We start from the raw sequence: 19,329 nt of genomic DNA, 5'->3' as shown, positions 1-19,329 counted from the left end.
ACATTGTAGGATGGGCCACAGCAGGCTTCCAGAGTGGGAGAGTGAAACCAGGAACTGCCAGGGAGAACTTGTATCCACCCTTTTAGAGACACAATGAGGGGAGAAGGGAAGGGTATGGTGAGGAGCTGCTGAAAGCAGAAGTGTGCTGGGCACCTATTCCTGTCTGAAACAGGACTGGGAAAGATGAATGCAATGCATGCTAAGCCCAGGAGATGGCGCTGAAGCTGCAGAGCCGCGGGCCAGGAGGAGCTGCAGAATGAGGTCTGTAGCCTCATGATGTGCCATAACCTCTAGGATAAACACCCTCCACACTCAAAGAGTCTGAGCATAAGGGCCAAAGCACAGTGTGTTCACTGGTGTCTTATGAAGGCCACAGGAAACTTCAGGTTTGATGCTGAGCGCCGTATGAGTCAAGGCCCACGTGGTCAGCACTACCCATGAATTTCCATCCTGGACCCCCTTCTATGTGTGCAGTAGAGTTGTCACCATGACAGTGAACACATTCACTGAAAAACAAGGTCTAGGGTTCCAGACCTCTACCTAGATATGCATGGGTCCCCGAGGTCATGCAGTTGAACCTGTGTTGGTCTGGAGATAACAGTGTGGTAGTTTGCCATTGGGCTATGTTCTTGAACGTATACAGCCTCTAGAAGGAAGGCACCTTAGAGAGTGGTTCATCAGGCCCAGATCCAGGCTTTGAGACGCTTCAGATTGAGCTCTGCTTTTACAGAGCGCAAGAGCAGAATCTTGATGACACCAAGTGCCTGGTCTGAGGCATTCTAATAAGTGTGTGTATTTATCATTCATAAAATACCGTGAGAGCCACCAGATGCCTAATGTTGCTTCAGTAGTCCAAATGGAGATGGTACTGCTGTGATGGAGACACAGATTTCTGGGTAGAGGTGGGAGGGCCTGAGGACGGGTCTTCAGAGGAGGGAGGAGGCCAACGGTGGACTTGGCTGGAGGAGAACACCGCAGGTGCCACCTGCATTTGAGTACCTGATGTTGGTGCATGGAGGAGGGTAAGAGGTGGTGTGGTTGGGAGACCAGGAGGAAGCCAGCTGGCAAGCTCAGTCAGTGAGCTGTATTCCACAGCTCTGAAATGAGAGCCCAACTTAGTTTATTCTACTTCGCCAACATCTGGGGACACAAGCTTTCACAGATAATGGTGTTTCTTCAGTTTCTGTTCTACTCCCCAAGCTGTGGATGCTCCTTTGAGCTGGCTCCCCTTCCCTGCCTCTTGTACCTGTCAGTCAAGCCTAATCTAGTCCTAGGCTCCCTCCTCTAATCTGACTGCATGAGTTGGGAATGGAAAGGGGTTGAGTAGCTCTATTTACTTATTCAAATATTTAACATTGGTTATGTGTCAAAGGACACACTAAACTATACAGCTGCCTCTCCCCATGTCTACGGATTCCACATCCTTAGATGCTATCACCCTGGGGTTAAAAACAATTGAAAAAGAAAACAAACAACCCTGCATTTGTATTGTGTTTGCAGGAGGTTTTCCTTCCCCTAAACAATACAGTATAACAACTTGGTGTGATTTTATTTTATTTTAAAATGTATTTTGACTTTCAATGGACACATAGAAAATTTGCACATATCTGTAAGATGCAATGTAGCATTTTCATTCATATATACAATATAATGATTTGATCAGAGGAGCAGGCATTTTTTTTCATTTCTGCATTTCTTTGTTGTTGTTTTATGCTTTTTAAAACTTACTTTTATTTATGTGTGTGTGTGTGTGTGTGTGTGATGTAAGCGCTGGTGCCCAGAGGCCAGAGAGGGTGGCAGATACTGTGGAACTGGAGTTAGAGGCAACTGTGGACTGTCTGACATGGGCTATAGCAGCTGAATTTAGCGCCTCGGAAGGAGAAGCAAGCGCTCTTATCTGCTGAGTCATCTCACTTGGCTACTTAATAAAAGAGATTTAACCATCCTCAGATTTGGTGTATGTAGGGGAACCCTGGAACCCATCTCCCACTTTTTCATGTTTCACTTTGTAACCCATACAATTCTCCTCTTCCATCAAAACTTCTCTGCTTAGAGAAAAAGCTTAGCAACACTACCACACACACACACACACACACACACACACACACACACACACACACACACACACATAGAGAGAGAGAGAGAGAGAGAGAGAGAGAGAGAGAGAGAGAGAGAGAGAGCCTGAAAAGCACACGACCACTAGTAAATAAAGGCATATTTCATATACAGGTTTGAACACGTGCATCAGAATGATCTGCTGGGATCACACAGCTTTCTGATCTATTCTGAGCCTCTGTGTTTCCAACCAGCTCTTAGGCGCTTAGTGTGGCTGGTTCGAATATCAACTTTGAGAACTGCAGTTCTAAGCAGTGTGCTGCCTGGGCACTGTCACTGGCCAGGCAAGTGGCTCAGTGTTTATCAAGGGCCAACTGGGAGCAGGTCCTCAGCTCCAGCTCTCCCTGCCTCTGGCTACTCCATGCAGCTCCTACAGGGATGTATTTTTGTTCCTCTGAACAATCGGGCATGGCTTGTCTCTCAAGAACTGCAGGGAAGAGGGAGGTGTCCTTGGTGATGTGTTCTGAGATGCTACATCTGAAAAGGAGCCTGCTTCCTAAGTTAGAGGTGTTCAGCGATGACACCAGCTCCTCCCACCACAGAGTGGGGTTCACCATTCACATTTCTCCCATGAGTACTATGCAGCCTTCATGGGTCTGACCCCCTGCCCATGTCCCTGCCCACGTCTGGATCTCAGTCAGAGCCTCTCACGCTGCCTTGACTCATCCCAGACGTCTAGAGACAAAGACTTGGAGAGGTTGCAGGCCTTTGAGAATCCCAGTGGTCTCCCAGAAATTATAAATGTCAGAAAGAACTAAGTGAAGATATCATAGCTATGAGAAGGGAGAAAGCAGTTCATTGGGGGGGGGGGGGAACAAAACTGAGAGAGGAAGACAAAGCAGAATCTAATATTTGGAAGAAAGGGCGGGATCCTTTCAAGCCCTGGTATTAATTTATTTTGCTAGTCACATAATTATATTCCACCATGTTCCAACCGTGTGTGACACGGCAAGCGAAGCGCCAAGTCTGCAGATCGGCTTGAGGCACCCACACCGTCTGTAACAGCTTGGAAGGACTCATTTAGCTTCCTGTGCATTCCTTCAGGGATAAGGGACTAAGGTGGCGCGTGCTGAATGTCGTAGTCTCTCCTCGCCTGGCTAACGGGCGCGGGTATCTGTGTCTGCAGATGTCCTAGGGCACGTGGAACATCTCAGGGGATGGGATGTGAGGATGTGGACAGACCCCATCAAGTCGCATTTATGTCTCTCCCACTTACCCGTTCTGGATGCTCTTGCAGTTCACCCAGACCACAATGCAGTCGTTACAGCCTTCCTCCGAGGCTGCCCAGGCTTCCCACGCCACTGGGGCCTCCTGAGCGGAGGGCCCAGGAATTGGGAGGTAGCAGTTCACGAAGGCGCAGACTGGAAACACGTTCCACCTCCCTTCCCTAAAGCCGGACTCAGTGAAGGGTTTTGCAAACAGCAGAGCAGCGCCCAGCCCAAATGGATGTGGTGGTTGGGTGAGGGTTGGTGTGCACAGTTCCTTGTTTCCTTCCTAGCCTCACCTACATTTCCTGGAACACTTCCTTAGAGAGCACTGAATTTGGCAGCCCCAACTGCTTGTCAGCTTCCTCCCTCCTTAGCAAGCCTTGGCAGCTATAGGTCTCTGTGGTGAGGTCCCTGGCCAATGTTGTGTCCCTATCCCCGCTGAAGGGATTGTGGTGTGTCTGTCTCAGACTGCACCTATTTTCTCCTTAACAATTGCCCAACCCAGGACTTCTGGGATAATCACTGTAAGGAAAGCCAATATCACACCAATGCTGCTCATAGTAGAGTCATTGGGGTGACCTTTGGGGACAGGGATTCTGGGAGATCATCTGGCCCTTCCTGTTCCTATTGAACTGTGGAGCTCCTGAGATATTTCCTAACTGCATATGTCAAATCTCCTTCTGCTTTTATTACACTGACCTGCTCCTGTCACTTAATACCAAAGGTGACACAGATACCTGCCAGTCAACTAGGTTAGGGATATGAGGAAACTCTAGGACAGTATCTGTGCCATCCTGGAACCATATTCCATTTTAATGCTCGCCCAGGGTAGGGATTTACAGGCTGGATAAGGGAATAATTGATATTGTGGAATGGTGACATTCAGTTTTTCCAGATACCTCTGCACCTTTAATTTATTAGCTTTCCATAAAAACACAGAACACTCACAATCTACAGTATACAAAGTATAATTTACAAAAATATAAAATCTTGGTTACTTTTTTAGTATTCCAACATATTACTGTATGTATTATTTCCATACACATGTTTAAACAACCCACACCTAACTTGCACTATTACCTCTGTTGGGGATGGGGTCGACTCTCTCCATTTTGCTTTGAAATAGAAATACATATATTAAAAGAAGAAATCAATCTTGATTACATGTGCATACTGCATGTATAAAAGCACGTGTAGTGAAACGTAAGAGAAAATACCCACTTGTGCCATGGTTTAGGCCCTGTTTCTAGAATGCAGCCTGAGGGTTTTAAAACAGCATTTAAACTGCCATGGGGGGGTACCCCAAGATTTGCATAGTCTTTCTAGGTTTTGAGAGGACAAATGCCTGGAGTTGACATTTGAGGACACACGTTATTTCTAGGCCTTGAAAAGTGTGAGCAGGGATGATGGGCAAATTGCAGACCACAGTTAATTCCAGATTTCTTCCAGGAACTCAACACGCCTTTACAGAGCTACCACTAGCACGGAAGAACCGAAGAATTGCGATGTGGTGGGCAGATCTTTCTTGGTCCCAGCAGGGCTGCCTGTAAGCTCTGTCTAGCACCTGGAACCTCCCCGAGTCAAGTCCTGGCTCCAAGATTGCCACTCTGCAGGGCAGGGACAAAGCAGGTCTGCCTTCTATCTTGAAGCCATCTTACCGACAGGCACAGGTCTCTACGGACATATTGGGGTACACCTTCAGAACCACATTCCGATTTTCATCCAGGAAAAGGACTCCGAGGGAGTTCATCTTGTCTGGAACACAGCATGGCTCTGGGATGCCAGGGACAATGCCCACAGCTCTGACGATGCTCTGGATGGTGGCATGGTTGGATGGGCGGACAATCTGTAGGATGAGAAAAGACAGTTAGCTCAGAGCATGTGGTTTACCACTGCTTCTCGAAGGAGGCCATGTAAGGGGTGGCCTGGAAGAAAAGGCCTCTGCCCAGAGCTGGCGTGTTTCCTCTGAAACTGTCACAGGCTTCAGTCCTGATGCTCCTGAGTCTGTCCATTTATTCCAGTCTAAATGGGATATTTTTATCTGCTACATGGAACTGGCCACTTGGGGGCGCCTGCTAAGAGCACCTGGAGCTGGAAGGAGACTTTTGCAAGGGAAAGCCTAGAACTATGCCTCACCCAGCCAGCAGACATGCCTCCAGAGTGACCTGGTTAAAACCAAAATGATATGCTTGGTGTGGCACGGGCCCACAGACAAGCATTTCAATATGTGCTTGACTTGGGGTGACAGGGGCAGCATCCAGACATTCCCTTTTTGACATCTTATTAATGCATATTGACAACATGCCCTTCGTTGTACTGACACAGATACCATGGCTTAAAATGGCCAAGAAACATGCCCAAGGTGTCTCACATAGGAAGTGGTCTGGCTTGGAAACTGCGAATCTCTGAAAAGATGAACACAGCCAGCCAGGTCATGGGCTTCGACTCTTGCCTGGCTGATCAGAGCTGTCACTGACAAGAAGCCTTGTGCTGTTGCAGGAGAGGGGAGGCAGCCAGAGAGGGGCAAGAGCACATGTGGGGTTCAGCTGGCATTCTGTAGGTGGGGAGGCAGCAAGTCAGGCTGATAAAGCAGCCGCTGTGAGCCCACATCTGTTCTGGTCCCATGAGAAGCCCCTCAGAGGATTATCTCTCTCTGCCAGCCGCCTCCCTTCCTCTCTCTCGTGCATGCATGGATGAGGGAAAGCCCCTTAATTCCAGACAGATTATATGGCCCACATCTGGGCCTGGGGTTTCCCACTTGGTCTGTTTATTGAGGTTCAAATTGGATTTATGAATTGACTTTCCTTCTTGGAAGACATACCACGGAGGAGTCGGCAGAGTTAACTGAGACGGAAACTGGTTGTGGGTGCTGAGGGTTGACTGGGCCAGCCTACTGCAACACAGGCTGCTGTAGGGGCATGGACAGACGGAGTTAACCCAGACTGGGGAAAGGTGAAAGCTCAGGGCCACTGAATGTGCCAAGCCAGGGACAGCTCACTGGGAGAGCCACTGACACTCAAAGCAATCTGATCACTGGGGTCAGTTCTCCTGGTTCAGGCTAAACAGGAGAGCCCTGGTACAAACGTTGTCCACCAGGGGGCAGCACTGACTCAATCTCTGAGGATGTGTTTCTCTCCCCCCCCCCCCCCCCCAACAAACACCTTCCCTGGGATACATGCAGAGACACTGTCTCAGAAAAGTAAAGTAAAATAAAATAAAATAAAATAAAAATCAACACTTAAAAAAGTACCATGAGACCAAATAAACGGCAACAGATTATGGGGACATCTGTTTCTGCCTCTGCAGACAGGAGATGCATCATCTTCATTTTTTAAATGATAAAACAGGTCAGGCAGGTAGAGGGGCGGCCAATTGGGACAGAGCCAAGTTAGGATGGGACAAGATGAGAACATAGAAGTAGTACCTTGGGCATGGGGAACTCGCAGGCCCCAGCACAGTAGTAGGCGTCAAAGGATTTGGGAGAGATGATCCATTCATTCCACCCGATGTCTGCAAAATCCACCTTCAGGTACCTCCTGGAGCAGACCCGGGGCTCATCCCACTGCCGCCTCCTGGCTTTCTGCATCGTCTTCTCGTCAAAGTCCAGCACCTGAGAGGAGGCTGCAGTGAATGTATCCTGGTCCTTCTTCTTGCGGTCTTTGCGTCCGGTGCGGGGTTTCAGTGCCCGGAAAGGACTGGACCAGAACTCGTGCTTGTGGAAATTCTGGGCATGCAGGGCAGGCGCTGGTCTTTCATCCAGCCCCGGCAGTTCATTGTCTTGCAGGGGTTTTGACACCTGAGCCGCCCTGCGCACGCGGGGATCAGCTGAGCTGTTGGGGGCTGCTCCAGGCTCAAAGTCTCCAGCTGGAAATGGGTCGTATCTCTGTAGCGTCACTGCTACACTGTTGGGCTCCGAGATGGCCAGGTCATTGGCGTAGACAAGGATATAGGGCATGTGGGAACTGGGCCGTGGCACTCCGGGGTCCTTCTCCCCAGTATCCAGCTGAGCAGAGAGAAGCAGCTCTCCATCCCTTCGGGCAGCCTTGATGATTGAGGAGATGTCCTTGGCCTGCCACAGGCCACGTGGTGGAGGTGTCAGGGCCATGGCCCCGCGGAGCAGCCCCTGAGTGGCGGTGTTCTGGGAAAGACTGCGGAAGATTAGGTGCAAGCGTGCAGGCAGACCTGGGGTCAGGAGGCGGCAGGATGCATTCTTAGCTCGGGGCTTGCAGAATACCTCACGAGCCCGGGGCCACTGTGGAGGTTCTGAGTAGAAGTGGAAGGAGGCTGTGAGGATCATTTCTGAGTCTTGCATGGAAGTCAAGTTGAAGAAATACACAGGCTTTTGGTCGATCACTTCTGCAAGGGAAAGACAAACCACAACCTGCTTCACCTTCTTCTAGGGTTTCTGCCTAGAACTGGGGTAGCAAAACAATTCCTACTGACTTCTCTTTCCTCCCGCCCTGCAGTTCTCACACTGGAGGTATGAGGGGACCCCCTTGGTTACCCCCGATGAACTCGCACCACTGAGATCCAAAAGGAGGGGGTTGTCTTCATCCCGTTGAGAGGAATCAAGATGAAATAGAGAGAAATGGAGGGGGAGGAGACACAGAGAGAGAAGAGGGAGGGAGAGAGGGAGCGGGGAGAGACAGAGGGTGATGATCAAGTATATATAAGACACTAAAGTTCCCGCTGTTCCCTGTTTGCCCTTCACTGGCTGTCGAAGAGCAAATGAGTGTCACTGACAACTTCACTAAGAGCTTGGGTTAGTTACAGGACCTGCCTCAGGTATCTGCAAAGCGCCTGAGCCTGAGCTATGCCGATTCTAAAGGCAACTTCTGTTGAGCGTGATCGATCACGCTTCCAAATGAGGTGAAAAATAAGAGATCTTCACCTTTTTCTTGCTGCAGTTTTAGCACCTTTTAAGGTAATATAGGATTAAAAGCAGTCATTTGGTGTTTGTTATGTCCCAGGACCTGTAAATTGCTGCCACTATTATTATTATTATTATTATTATTATTATTATTATTATTATCATTATTATTATTATTCAGTACTTGGGAGGCAGAGGTATGTGGATCTCGATGAATCTGAGGCCAGCCAGGTTTACATAGTGAATTCCAGGACAGCCAGAGCTACATAGTGAGACTCCGTCTTGACAAAAAGCAAACACCCCAAAAAACTTTTTTCAAGGAGATAGCAATATGGGGACAACAGTACGTCATTCCACTCCAAGGCTCACAATGCCCTCTGGAGACGCAAGGTTACGCTGAGGAGGGCCAGGCACACTCAGTGCATCTGCTGTGCTCTCCAGAGGCGGCTGGAAGTCTTCTCCTTCTCTCCTGGCTCCACCAGGTATTCCCCAGAGCCACCTGCATCACCCCAGCCTTGACAGCAAGGTAAACTCTCTGCCATGAGGAAGTCCTCTCTAGATTTCAGACGGGGAGAGAAGGTCTTTTGTTGTTTCCACCTTAGTCACTGAAGACCAGGAGAAGACCAAAGTGGCTGGGTGATTTTCTCCTTCTTCTCCAACCAAAGTTTTACCTGCTTGGTACAGCTGGGAGAGGATCAGAGCTTGTAAGCCCAGAAGGTGTGTACTGAAGAGGTGTTACATTCCTCAAGAGACAGATCTGTCTGTATGACAGCCATTTGCAGAGGATGAGCTGGGATTATTTTTCAAGAACCCCTGACTTAGAGCTGCAGAGGTGTTCCGTGGTTCAGAGCACTTGCTGCTCTTGTAGAGGACCCAGGTTTGGATCCCAGTGCCTACACAATAGCTCATGACTATCTGTAACTTCACTTCCATGGGACTTGATGCCCTCCTCTGGTCTCCTTGAGCACAAGACACGCATGCATATGTATAGAGACTCACACATAAACAGAAAGTAATAATGAAACATTAAAAAATTTGAAAATTTTCCAAAAATCGACTCACTACCTGGATATTTTGTCTTGAGGACTTAAACCTGGCCTCCCAGAACTCTGTGGCTTTGAGTGCCGTGATATGGAGTCCTACCACCTAACAGGCATGTTGGGGGTGGGGGAGCTATGAAGATTGGGGAAGTTGGGGAAGCTCTCATCTCAGAGGAGGACTGTGAATGTGCAGAACGACCTAGCTGGAAACTACAGAGAAGTCTCCCCGATCTTGGCCGTGGCCTGGGGCTCCTGCACGGCACACATGTAGACATCCAGGGGAGAGCCTGTGTCATCTTCTGTTTTCTGGTCACTGATCTATGTGCAGGGAAGCTCACTATGTGTAGCATACACCCCTAAGCTGGAAAACGCCCTAGAAAACAAGCTCCAGGCCCTAGAGGAGAACATCACACTCTGTGCGTTATTCTTTCATTACTCCTCTAGTGAGACTAGATTCCTCAGCTAATTTGACCCTTGAAAGGTTAAAGAAATGGCTCATGCTGTATGCTTAGGATCAAGGATGCCAGAGCAAGGGTTTCCTATATAAACTCAAACATGCTCACTACCACTTGGTCTCTATAACATCTGACTTGGCAGCTTGTGTTTGCCTTCAATCCAGTTCAAGTATTGCTTTGTTAATTATCCTGCTCATTGGTCCAGAGTGGGGAGGATCAGATAGGACAGGTGAGAGGGAAGGATGCTTTTACACTTGGTGAGAGGAAGGATGCTACTACACTTGGCTTGGATGCATTTGGGCAGAGGGAGCTCACCCTCACTGGGCAACTTTCTAAAAAAGACTCTCCCTTGTGGGAAATGCTGAGGTTCAGTTGGGTTATCCCCATCCCCAGAGTAGGGGGTCCACACATGCATATGCCTGCCTGCATGCAAGTCAGGAGCTCCAGGCTGTGGCTGACAGTAGGAACATCTCTAATGTTTCCAGTTAGGTGGAGGCAGAGGGCGCCAAGGAGAAAGCAAGAAGAGAAGCCTTATACACTGTGTGATACTCTGTCTTATACACTGTGCGATAGCCTTGTGGCTCCTGTCTCATAGCCAATGAGAAGACACCCTCCCTCTTTGTTTCCTACATGTATCCACCCCATTTCCCAATAAACATCTGCAAATGGTCTGCAGCGTGGTGCTTGGAGCCTTGACAAAGGCAGTCAAAGCCTCTTGGGAACACAGAATCATAATGAGCATAATTCTTCTCAGGGTCTGGTCACATTAGGGCTTTACAGAGCCCTGTCTGAGCAAGGCACAAGACTATGGGAATATTCAAATTGCATACTTCTCCTGTTCAGGTCCTGCCACCTAATTACTCCATCCTTTACTAAGTCCCCACTTGAGGTCCTTGTCAACCATCCCAACTACCTCCCCACCCCAGGTCCATTCTCCTGGCCTTCCTATGAGTGGCATGTGTCAGGAATGGTACCGTTTTCTTCATGGCTCTCCCATCAGTCAGGCCTCTTCCAGACCTCTGCCCATATGGTATCACCCTTTGGCTCCTGTGGCTGAAGACCCACTCAGCACTGTCCATCCTGACTTTGTCTTCAGGGCATCCCTAACACCCTGATGTGTATTTGTTTGATACCATATATCCTTCCAGAACACATTTCCCAAGAGGACAAGGGCTTTGCCAGATGTACTTCACGGGGTATCTCTAGTTCCCAGCACGAGCCTAAGAGCTGCTGCTCAGAAACAGATGTGAGCCATGGGATTCCTAGTGCAGCCCCTGCACTGTAGGAACACCTGAAGGGGCAGGGGAAGAGTGGTTCCATTGCTATGGCTAACAAAAGGGGGGGGGTTCTTCACTCATCAGAGAGAGCAGGTATGTCCTATAGCTGCTGAGAGGAAAATCAGGTGTGTCCTCAGGTGTCCCTCACCTGAAACGCATGCCTTTGCTCCCCCAATGTGCTCTATCTATTGTCATGATGTACCCAAGAGAGTAGGTCCACCATGCAGAAGATTCGAACTTCTATGCAAGCTGGAAGTAGAGGGCCAGTCCCTTGTCAGCAGAGGAGAAGCAGGTCAGGCCTGTGTCAGGTATCTGTTTGAGGGTCTTTCGAGTAGAAGGCCTTCTAAGCTATCTAATTCTCCAACAGAGGCAGAGAATTCTCTCTCTTCCTTCCTCCCTTCAGACTTCAAAGCAACCCCAGTCACTGTTGTCTTTGTAGGTGCTGCAACCATTTCATCATGGCTTCTCCCCTGGCCTCAAGTGTAACGGTTACCTTATAATTGTCAACTCTCAATGTCATACACATTCGTCAAAAGCATCACCCATGGGAAATAAAGGGTTAATATCCCCACTGTGTAAAGACCCTCAGCAAAACCCATAGGTAGAGGTCATTTCCTGGGAAGAACTGCAGAGACCAAAGGGCACAGCAGATACCTCAATGTCAGTGGTAAATGGAAATACTTGCATGCAGAAAATACAACCTATTAGGAAATGACCACACGCCTGCATGTGTGCATATGTCTCTAAACATATGTCCATTTTCTTTTGTGTATGACTTGAATAATTCTACAAAATACTATTTTAACTCTGCTTCTCTTTGGATATGTCATTAGGAATAACTTATGTTTATTATTGTGCCTTAAAAAAAACCAAAATGGCTTCTCTCTCCCTCTTCTTCTTTTGCCTGCTCCTTCCCTTTCTCTCTGCGCCCTGCCCCCTCAGGAATATCATTCCATTCTCAACAGGCAAAATTCAGGCTCTCTGGGATTGCAGATCCATCCATCTATTGCATTGCCTGCATATCTGCCTCCTCCGTGTCCTCCTAACCAAATATCCAACAGCTCCACTACAAAATGGACAATTTCACCTCTACAGTCCACCCTCCTGTTAGCTTACCGTGCTCTTCTCTAGCTGTGAAAACCTTCCTGTCCTCTCCCTGTCAGTGCTACCGTTGGGGATCCTGCTGGGCACCCTCAGCATGCCATTGCCCTACCATATCTGTCCCATAGCCCTATTCTTTGGGTCCTCATGAGCTAGTTGGGGTGAAACCAATATTCTATGCATCTGTGTGTCCTCCAAATGAAATGCTTAGGAAATGCCCCATGATATGTTTTCGGTTTGGTTTGTCTCCAAAGGCAGGACATTTGGTCTTCAGTGTGGCAGTATTTATGGGTACTGGAATCTTTAGGGGGTAGGATCTAATGGGTAATCATTAGGTCACTGAAGACACTCCTCTCAAGAGACCCTACTTAGTTCCCAAGGGAGGGGCTGTCACACCTGGCTAAAGGCTACCTGTCCTCTCCCCCTCTGCTTTCTGGTTCTCTGTCTTGCCTCCTGATCAGCCCTTCTCACACGTCTTCCAGTCAGGATGCGTCTATTACACTGAGGCATAACCCCAGGGTTTCTCGCCAGAAGCATTATCACCATGTTTGGACACGAGCCAGATAAATCCTGCTCCTCCTGACAAGTTACCCAATGCTTGGTATTTTGCTAAAGTAACAGAACTAGGATTAATGCACTAGTTTGGCTTGGTGGTTTTGACAGCTGCGTATTTTTGGGAGATCAGGAAAACTAGTTTGGTGTGACACTGGTGGGTGTCAAGCTTGGGATTAAACTCGGATCATTCATTGGGAGTGTGGAGGAAAATGGTGGTCTAACCTAAACCCTTAGGGCCAGGCTCAAAGGCTTCCCCTCCACAGATTTGGGCTAATAGGGAACAAAGTGCACTTCAGGGAGGAGAGGAAGAGGGTAAGGAGCGCTGGTGTGATCTAGCTAAAAGCCAATAAATTGCAAATGAGCACATAGCAAGAACTGTTCAAAGTACTCGCCACTTCTGAGTTCCTTTAAAACTGTTATCACTTAGGAGGGGAGTCACAACTTAGAAGTGGAAAGAAACACTTAGAAGTCCTGAGAAGTGCTGTCCCTTGGTGGGGTCTGAGAACTGGGTCAGGGTGCTGCCAACAGACTCACACTCAGAACCTAAGCCTCCTGCAGATGAGGGTGAAACAGCTGTTACAGGTTTTGGGAGTAGGTGCTACCCTGGGGAGACAGCAGAAACCTGCCGGTGTGGAGTCTGCTGGGATTAGGAGGCTCCAGGATCAGGGCCGTGGCAAGGGGTCTGTGTTCTGCTCACAACACCTCAACAGACGGCTCTCCAGATCAAGTGGCAGGGACATCTGAGACTAATTATGAAGCAATGCAGATACGTCTAGGCAAGGTACAAACAACCAAACTCTGACCAATGCCAGACATGAATCTACCTTCTATTCACCACTCACCTCGTCTACATACACACAAGAAAACATGCTCAGAACAGGGAGGAGTCAGGTCCCACAGCACACGGACCGTAACTGTTGAAGTTGGAACTCACTCTTTAGTTTGTATCAGGGATCCAAGCGAAAGGGTACTTTCAACACTTCAGGACTGCACCGGAATTCTGATTTCTTAAACCTGTCTCTTCCAACCTGATTGATGCTCTGCTCCCAGACTTTGAGCTTAGTTCTGATGGAGAGAGGGTGGCAGTGGAAATGGCTGTTGTTGCCTCCTTGATGCAACAACTTTCTCCCCTGATCTGTCTTTCTGTCCTTATCTGTGAAATGGGAGTGCTGGATTTAAGGTCCAGTCCCCAGGCCATTAACATGTTCGCTATTATTTTGTGCTAGGAAGTCTCATCACCTTGGTATGGTGAAAACAGACAGAATGGTACCCCTCCATAACCAGGCTGCAGCAGATGTTTGTGCCCAGTGGGATATGCTCACTTCTTGCGGTGGTGACCCCTGACGACCTTTCTGTTTGCACTTCAAGGTTCCAGGGGCAAGAATTAATGGGCAACACAGGTCAAGTTCAAGCCTATAGGAACACAAAGCACCAATCACAGTACTTTCTGTTCCAAGCATTACAACACTACCCAATCTGGCCAGGGTGCTGGACTTACAACATTACTCCATTTCATCTTTCTTCCACCCCAGAAAGGGAGATGCTGTTGTGTGCTGCCCATTTTATAAAGTACAAACTAGTCCACATAGTTTTAATGATTTAACTCAATCGTGCCAAATGTTCCTTAAGGGGTTTACTTTAATAAAGCTTCTCCAGAAACGAATGCCAGGCATTGACTAAAAGGTCCCAGGGAGGCCAGAGTTGGCCTAGAACCTAGGAACACATCCTGGTACGACGAAGGCTCTGTTCTTTGGTAAAGATGCCCCCTTACCCATGTTCTGTCTGAATCGGAAGCCAAGATGGCGCCCAGTGAGCAGCAGGTGGGAAGCCCTGGAGCTGTACAGGTCAGCCTCGAAGATGGCCGAGGTTTGCTCCTATCGACCTTGGGAAAGAAGAGCGCAGACTGAAGGATTTTTCTCCAGGGGAACGGCCTCCTCCCAGACAGGACTGCAGGAGACCCCTGCCCACATTTTCTGGAAAAGCATTCTGAAACCATGAGCAGTCACCATGACAACCAGGGTCTTCTCACCACCTGCTTCCCAGACTTCACTTCCTCCGCACTCCCGCACTTAGCCCGGGCCTTGCAAGGGCTTCTCAGCCCAAAGTTAGTGGGCAGGGGCTCAGAGCCACCTTCCCTAGGAAGAGGGTGGGGAGAGCCTCTGTCAAGTGGCCTCTGGCAAGTTCAACCCTAGGTATGAAGAGAGTAAAGTGGGGCATGGACCAGGACCTGGGCAAGGTGCTTCTGGACCTTTTCTGAGACCTTTCTTCTGAAGTTTTCCATCCTGAGGTCACAGGCTCTTAGTGCTCTGTGCTTTCTTGCTACCTGAATCAAGCTTCCTATCCGGGCTCCGTGCTTGGCACTTCCACTGGTGCTGCCTTGTGACTCGCTGAGCATGCCCTGTGACCCCCATACAGCAAGTGTCAGCACAACTTATGGCACGGATGGTCCTCAGTCCATGCCCATCTCCATTCTGTGCCTAAAGCCTTGGGTATATGCTGATTGTTGTCCAGCAGTTGTGCAAGCTCCCAGGGACAGGAGGTCTGCCACCAAGTACCACTTGTCCCCACCCACTGCAAGCTCTGGCCTGGTACAGGGAACTGAGTGGATTGTCAGTGGAAAGATGAATTAAAAGTCAGTACAAGAAAGGAAGGGAGAAGAAAGCTGCGAAGGAACAGAGAAGACAGATAAGAGAACTGGTGGATTAGGACTCCTGGAGCATCTTCTACTTACCCAGCCGGGCACGGAAACTTCGGACGGTGTTGCCTCCTCCCGGTGGAGCACCTCTTCGGTTGTACTTCTCATAGAGTCTGAGCATGTGGATAGCGACCATGTCCTGGGCGCCTGAGCCCAGAGCGGCTGCTGCGTCCCCGGGTGACTGCTGGGGGTCCCTGTCCCCCTGCAGACCGGCAGCTGCCGAGGGGTGTGAGGACCATGAAGGGCCCCTGTGGCCGCAGTCTGCGCCCCGCAGCAGCAGGAGCAGCGGCACCATGGGCAGCAGCTGGAACCCCAAGCTGATCCGAGCAGGACCTGGAGCCATGGCTGAGTAACGGTGGTGAAGGGTCTGAGCCCGGGAGTACAGACAAGGAAGGCTCAGTGTTGGCTGTGCACCTCGTCCGCGGCTGGACTGTCCCTGTGGGTCTCGGACAGCCCGGATGACCCCACTCGAGGTATCGAGATTGGCTCTCTGTAGCAGCGCTGTGCGCCGAGCATCCACGCCGCCGGGCCAGCGACCACGGCTATCCTGAGCCGCGTGGAGCTCAGCCGAGCCCGCGCCGGCGCGCTCCCTTGACGGCCTTGCGCTGCAAACTTTGCAGCCCACGGAGAGGCGCCGGGACTGGCGAGTTCGAGGGGCGGGGCGGGGCGAGGTGGCCGATAGCGCCCTCGCGGGCGCGGTGGGCGGGGATCCTGCTGTGTCCCCACTCGCCGCCGCCAAAAGACCTTCTGTGGTCCCGGTGTGTTGTGCGTGCGTCCCGGTGTGCGGGCGTGCGCGCGCCGGGGTGTGCGCTCGCGAGTGTGGGGGCCGTGGGTGTGGGCGGGCGCGCTCCCCGCTCCCCCGCCGAGAGCCGGAGACTAGCCCCGCAGCCGGCTCCGGAGTGTCGCTGCCTGCAGCTGAGCCAGGGCGTCGCGGGGGCTGGGCGGGCTTTGGAGGGGGGCCCGCCTGCGGGGTTGTCCCTGCAATGGCATGCTATGACTATGTGGTTGGAAGATGACAGCTCCCCCATGAGGACCCAGAGGCCATGTGTGCCTAGTTGTCTCTGAGCTAGTGTGTGCTCAAAATGCAAAGGTGCAGTCTTGGGAACAGGAACTCCAGCGATTTAACAACAGAAGGTGTGTGTGTGTGTGTGTGTGTGTGTGTGTGTGTGTGTGTGTGTGTGTGTGTGTTTCCAAAGCTCAGCCAACCTAAATTGGTGGAAGCAAGATCTTGATCAAAACACAAAATTAGAATCATCAGGTTAACTTGACCCTTTCTTTGGCAACGGTGTTTCCACTTGTTGAAGACACACAGGAAAGGTCTGTAGAAAACGTCCGACAGGATTGCTTAAAAAAGAAAAGGACTTGCTTTCAATTTACTTTGTAAAAAGTTTCAAAGCATCAGGGAGGGAGGAGAAAAAGCCCACAGTTTTCTTGAAAAAGAGTTCCGAATGAAGTGCTGGTGTAGGGTGTCGCTGACCCCTGCTAGGGCAGCTTAGTCCTGGGGCAGAAGGGCAGCCCCAAAGGTGCTTCACTCTAGCAAACTTACCTCCCTATTAGATAGAATTCGGGGTCCTGGTGGGGGAAAATCTGGTCATTTTTACCAACTTTAACTGAAACATAGTAATTTCTAATGTTATGTGGACAAGAAAGCAGTCATAGTGGCGAGTGCTGTGGCTTTTCACAGATAGACATTAGTTAGATATTTTCATTGGACAGGGAAGGTGTTCCAGATTTCCCAAAGTAAAATTTTTGCTTAAGCACTATTGAAATTACAACAAGTCTTGGGCCCTGCTAATTAAGGAATTAATGAAATAGAATATTTATTATTGTCATGCTGCAGAGGTGCTTTAAGATATTTTTATATATTAGAGTACTGTTGGTTTTCTCTGTTAACTTGGGAATTCCATTTTGTGCATTTAAAAACATCCTTTAGGGGAGGAGTCCACAGAATTTAGCAAGCTAGAAAGATGTCCAGGGACCTAAATGTGAAGGACTCTTTAGACTCTAGATGCTGGGACCCTTTAATACAGTTCTTTCTGTTTTGGTAAACCCCAACCATAAAATTATTTCTATTGCTACTTCTTAACTGTAATTTCATTGCTGTCTTGAATTGTAACATAAATATCTGTTTTCCATTCACATGGTTTTAGCAGACCCACCTGAAAATTTCATTAGACCCTCAAAATGGTTGCAACTCACAGGTTGAGAACCCCTGCATTAGAGGGACAGGACCCCCTTCAAGCCCACACTCTTCTCTGTGCTGCATGCTAATAATTAGTATATTCGTAAACCCAATGTTTCTCTTATCTGGTGACTCTGGGCTTTGGGAGCCAAAATAGTTACTTTATTTTGGAGGGATCACAGTGCAATAATTGAAATTTTCCTGGAAAAGCCTTCTGTTGCTTTGTAAAATGACTATTTATAGTTTTTTAATTTTGTTTTTTTTTTTTTAAATTGCAGACTATCATATTAGAATCCGTCCTTCCCAGAGCTATGAAACTTTGGCCTGTAATTTTTGGAAGCGCTAAGGGGTGGCGTTTATTATGTATATAAATACGTAGTATTTTGAAAATTAATTCACATTACATTCAACTTCCCATTCGTATACTGTTCCCACTTGTTCTGTGAACTGGCTTTCCCAAAAGGACTGGAGTTGAGAGCCCATCAGGTCCCAGCTCTGGGCCTGAATCTCTCCTCATAAATGGACCAGACCATCCTCCCTTATAAATGTCCTCCCCCATCTCACTTCCCTCCTTCCCCATGTGCCCTCACTTCCCCTTGCCACCCCCTCTTCTTCTCTCCCCAAGAATGCCTCTGACCTGTGCCAGCTGGGGGTAACCTCTGCTCAGGGGTAGTTTTGTCTCTGCTGGGGCCAACACAATCGAGGTCTGTGAAAAGGAGGGGAGTCTGCAGGAGGCAGGCACAAGCTGGGCTATTCGGATCCTTGTCCATTAAAGCCTCCTCGCCCTCCTTAACCCATTCTGGCTCCATTCAAGCCATCTCGAGGGTCAGGCTTTAGCAGGCTCTAAAACCTGTAGGGTACAGATTCTTTGACATTGTTTCGAAAGAATTAAGGCATCAACCAGGGACGGCTAATATTTCTTGCCTCATTTTATTGCTGAACAGCAGGACTGTAAAGTTCTGAACACTGGAGCACTGTGGCCCCCTTTCATGTGGCCGAGATGATGGGATAAAAATGTGTTTGGTGAAAGCAATTCAGATTACCACTGGGTCACATCCTCGCTAGCTCCCAGCACAGCACTCTAAGCAGCAAAGCACAGACAAGAAGCAATCTGTGCGAACGCAGCTCGTGCTGAACAGTGCTTGAGCGTGGAAATGAGGCTAATTGTGGAGCTTGCCAATGAACATGTTTTGTTTTTATTAGCTCAGGCTGTGGCTCAGAATAATAAGAGTGGAGATGGCTGACTATGGATCTAAGTCTTCTAATCCCCTGCTTCCATAGCGTCCCACACAGTTATTCTGCTCTTGGGGCAGGGGGACCATTCTGTTAAAAGCAGGCTCTTGACTTTATGCGTCGGGATGCCGGATTGTCCTCTCTAGAGACAGGATACTAGTTTAGGGGACTTCAGCCTTAGGTCTTCTGTGCCACACATTCTGGGGGGGGGGGAGGGTTGTCTTTAACTCAGAAGATGGTGAGAAAAGGGTGAAGAGTCCTTGTGATTGGAAGGCCCACCCCTCAATATAGCAGGGAATAATCTGATAGCTCTAAATAGCAAGGACCACAGGGTTTCTTAGAAATCACTCCCCAGGGTAGACGGCGAATGAAAAGCTCTTCTTGCCCTCATTTGATAGTCCTACCTAATTCCTCTGTGACTGAGTCAGTTTGTGATTCTAACCAGCTCTGTTGCTCTGGGATAGCACCACAGCCCCTCTAAACCCTGAAAGGTGGTCTCACCCCTAGGACTGTATGCTGTGTCTTGGGCTTCGTGTCAATGCAGCCTTGGAAGTGAGAGCATCCATGTGGCCCTGTGAAGCCATTTGGGGGCTATGTT

At 49.2% G+C, this 19,329-nt stretch overlaps 1 protein-coding gene across 1 annotated transcript; it reads right to left on the bottom strand.

Annotated features, from left to right (window-relative positions):
- Positions 1-2,973: 2,973 nt before the first annotated feature.
- On the bottom strand, positions 2,974-16,103 carry Gdf10 (growth differentiation factor 10). Its single transcript, XM_021182526.3, has 3 exons — positions 15,353-16,103; positions 6,748-7,679; positions 2,974-5,169 (listed from the first exon to the last, which is right to left on the bottom strand). The coding sequence occupies exons 1-3, from the start codon at positions 15,657-15,659 to the stop codon at positions 4,978-4,980; spliced, it is 1,431 nt and encodes a 476-aa protein (XP_021038185.1). The 5' UTR covers positions 15,660-16,103; the 3' UTR covers positions 2,974-4,977.
- Between the last annotated feature and the right edge of the window lie 3,226 nt (positions 16,104-19,329).

Source organism: Mus caroli, unplaced genomic scaffold (assembly GCF_978045245.1).
Source record: "Mus caroli unplaced genomic scaffold, Mus_caroli_1 scaffold_12, whole genome shotgun sequence".
Lineage (NCBI taxonomy): Eukaryota > Metazoa > Chordata > Mammalia > Rodentia > Muridae > Mus > Mus caroli.
This window is presented reverse-complemented; position numbering and strand designations above follow the sequence as displayed.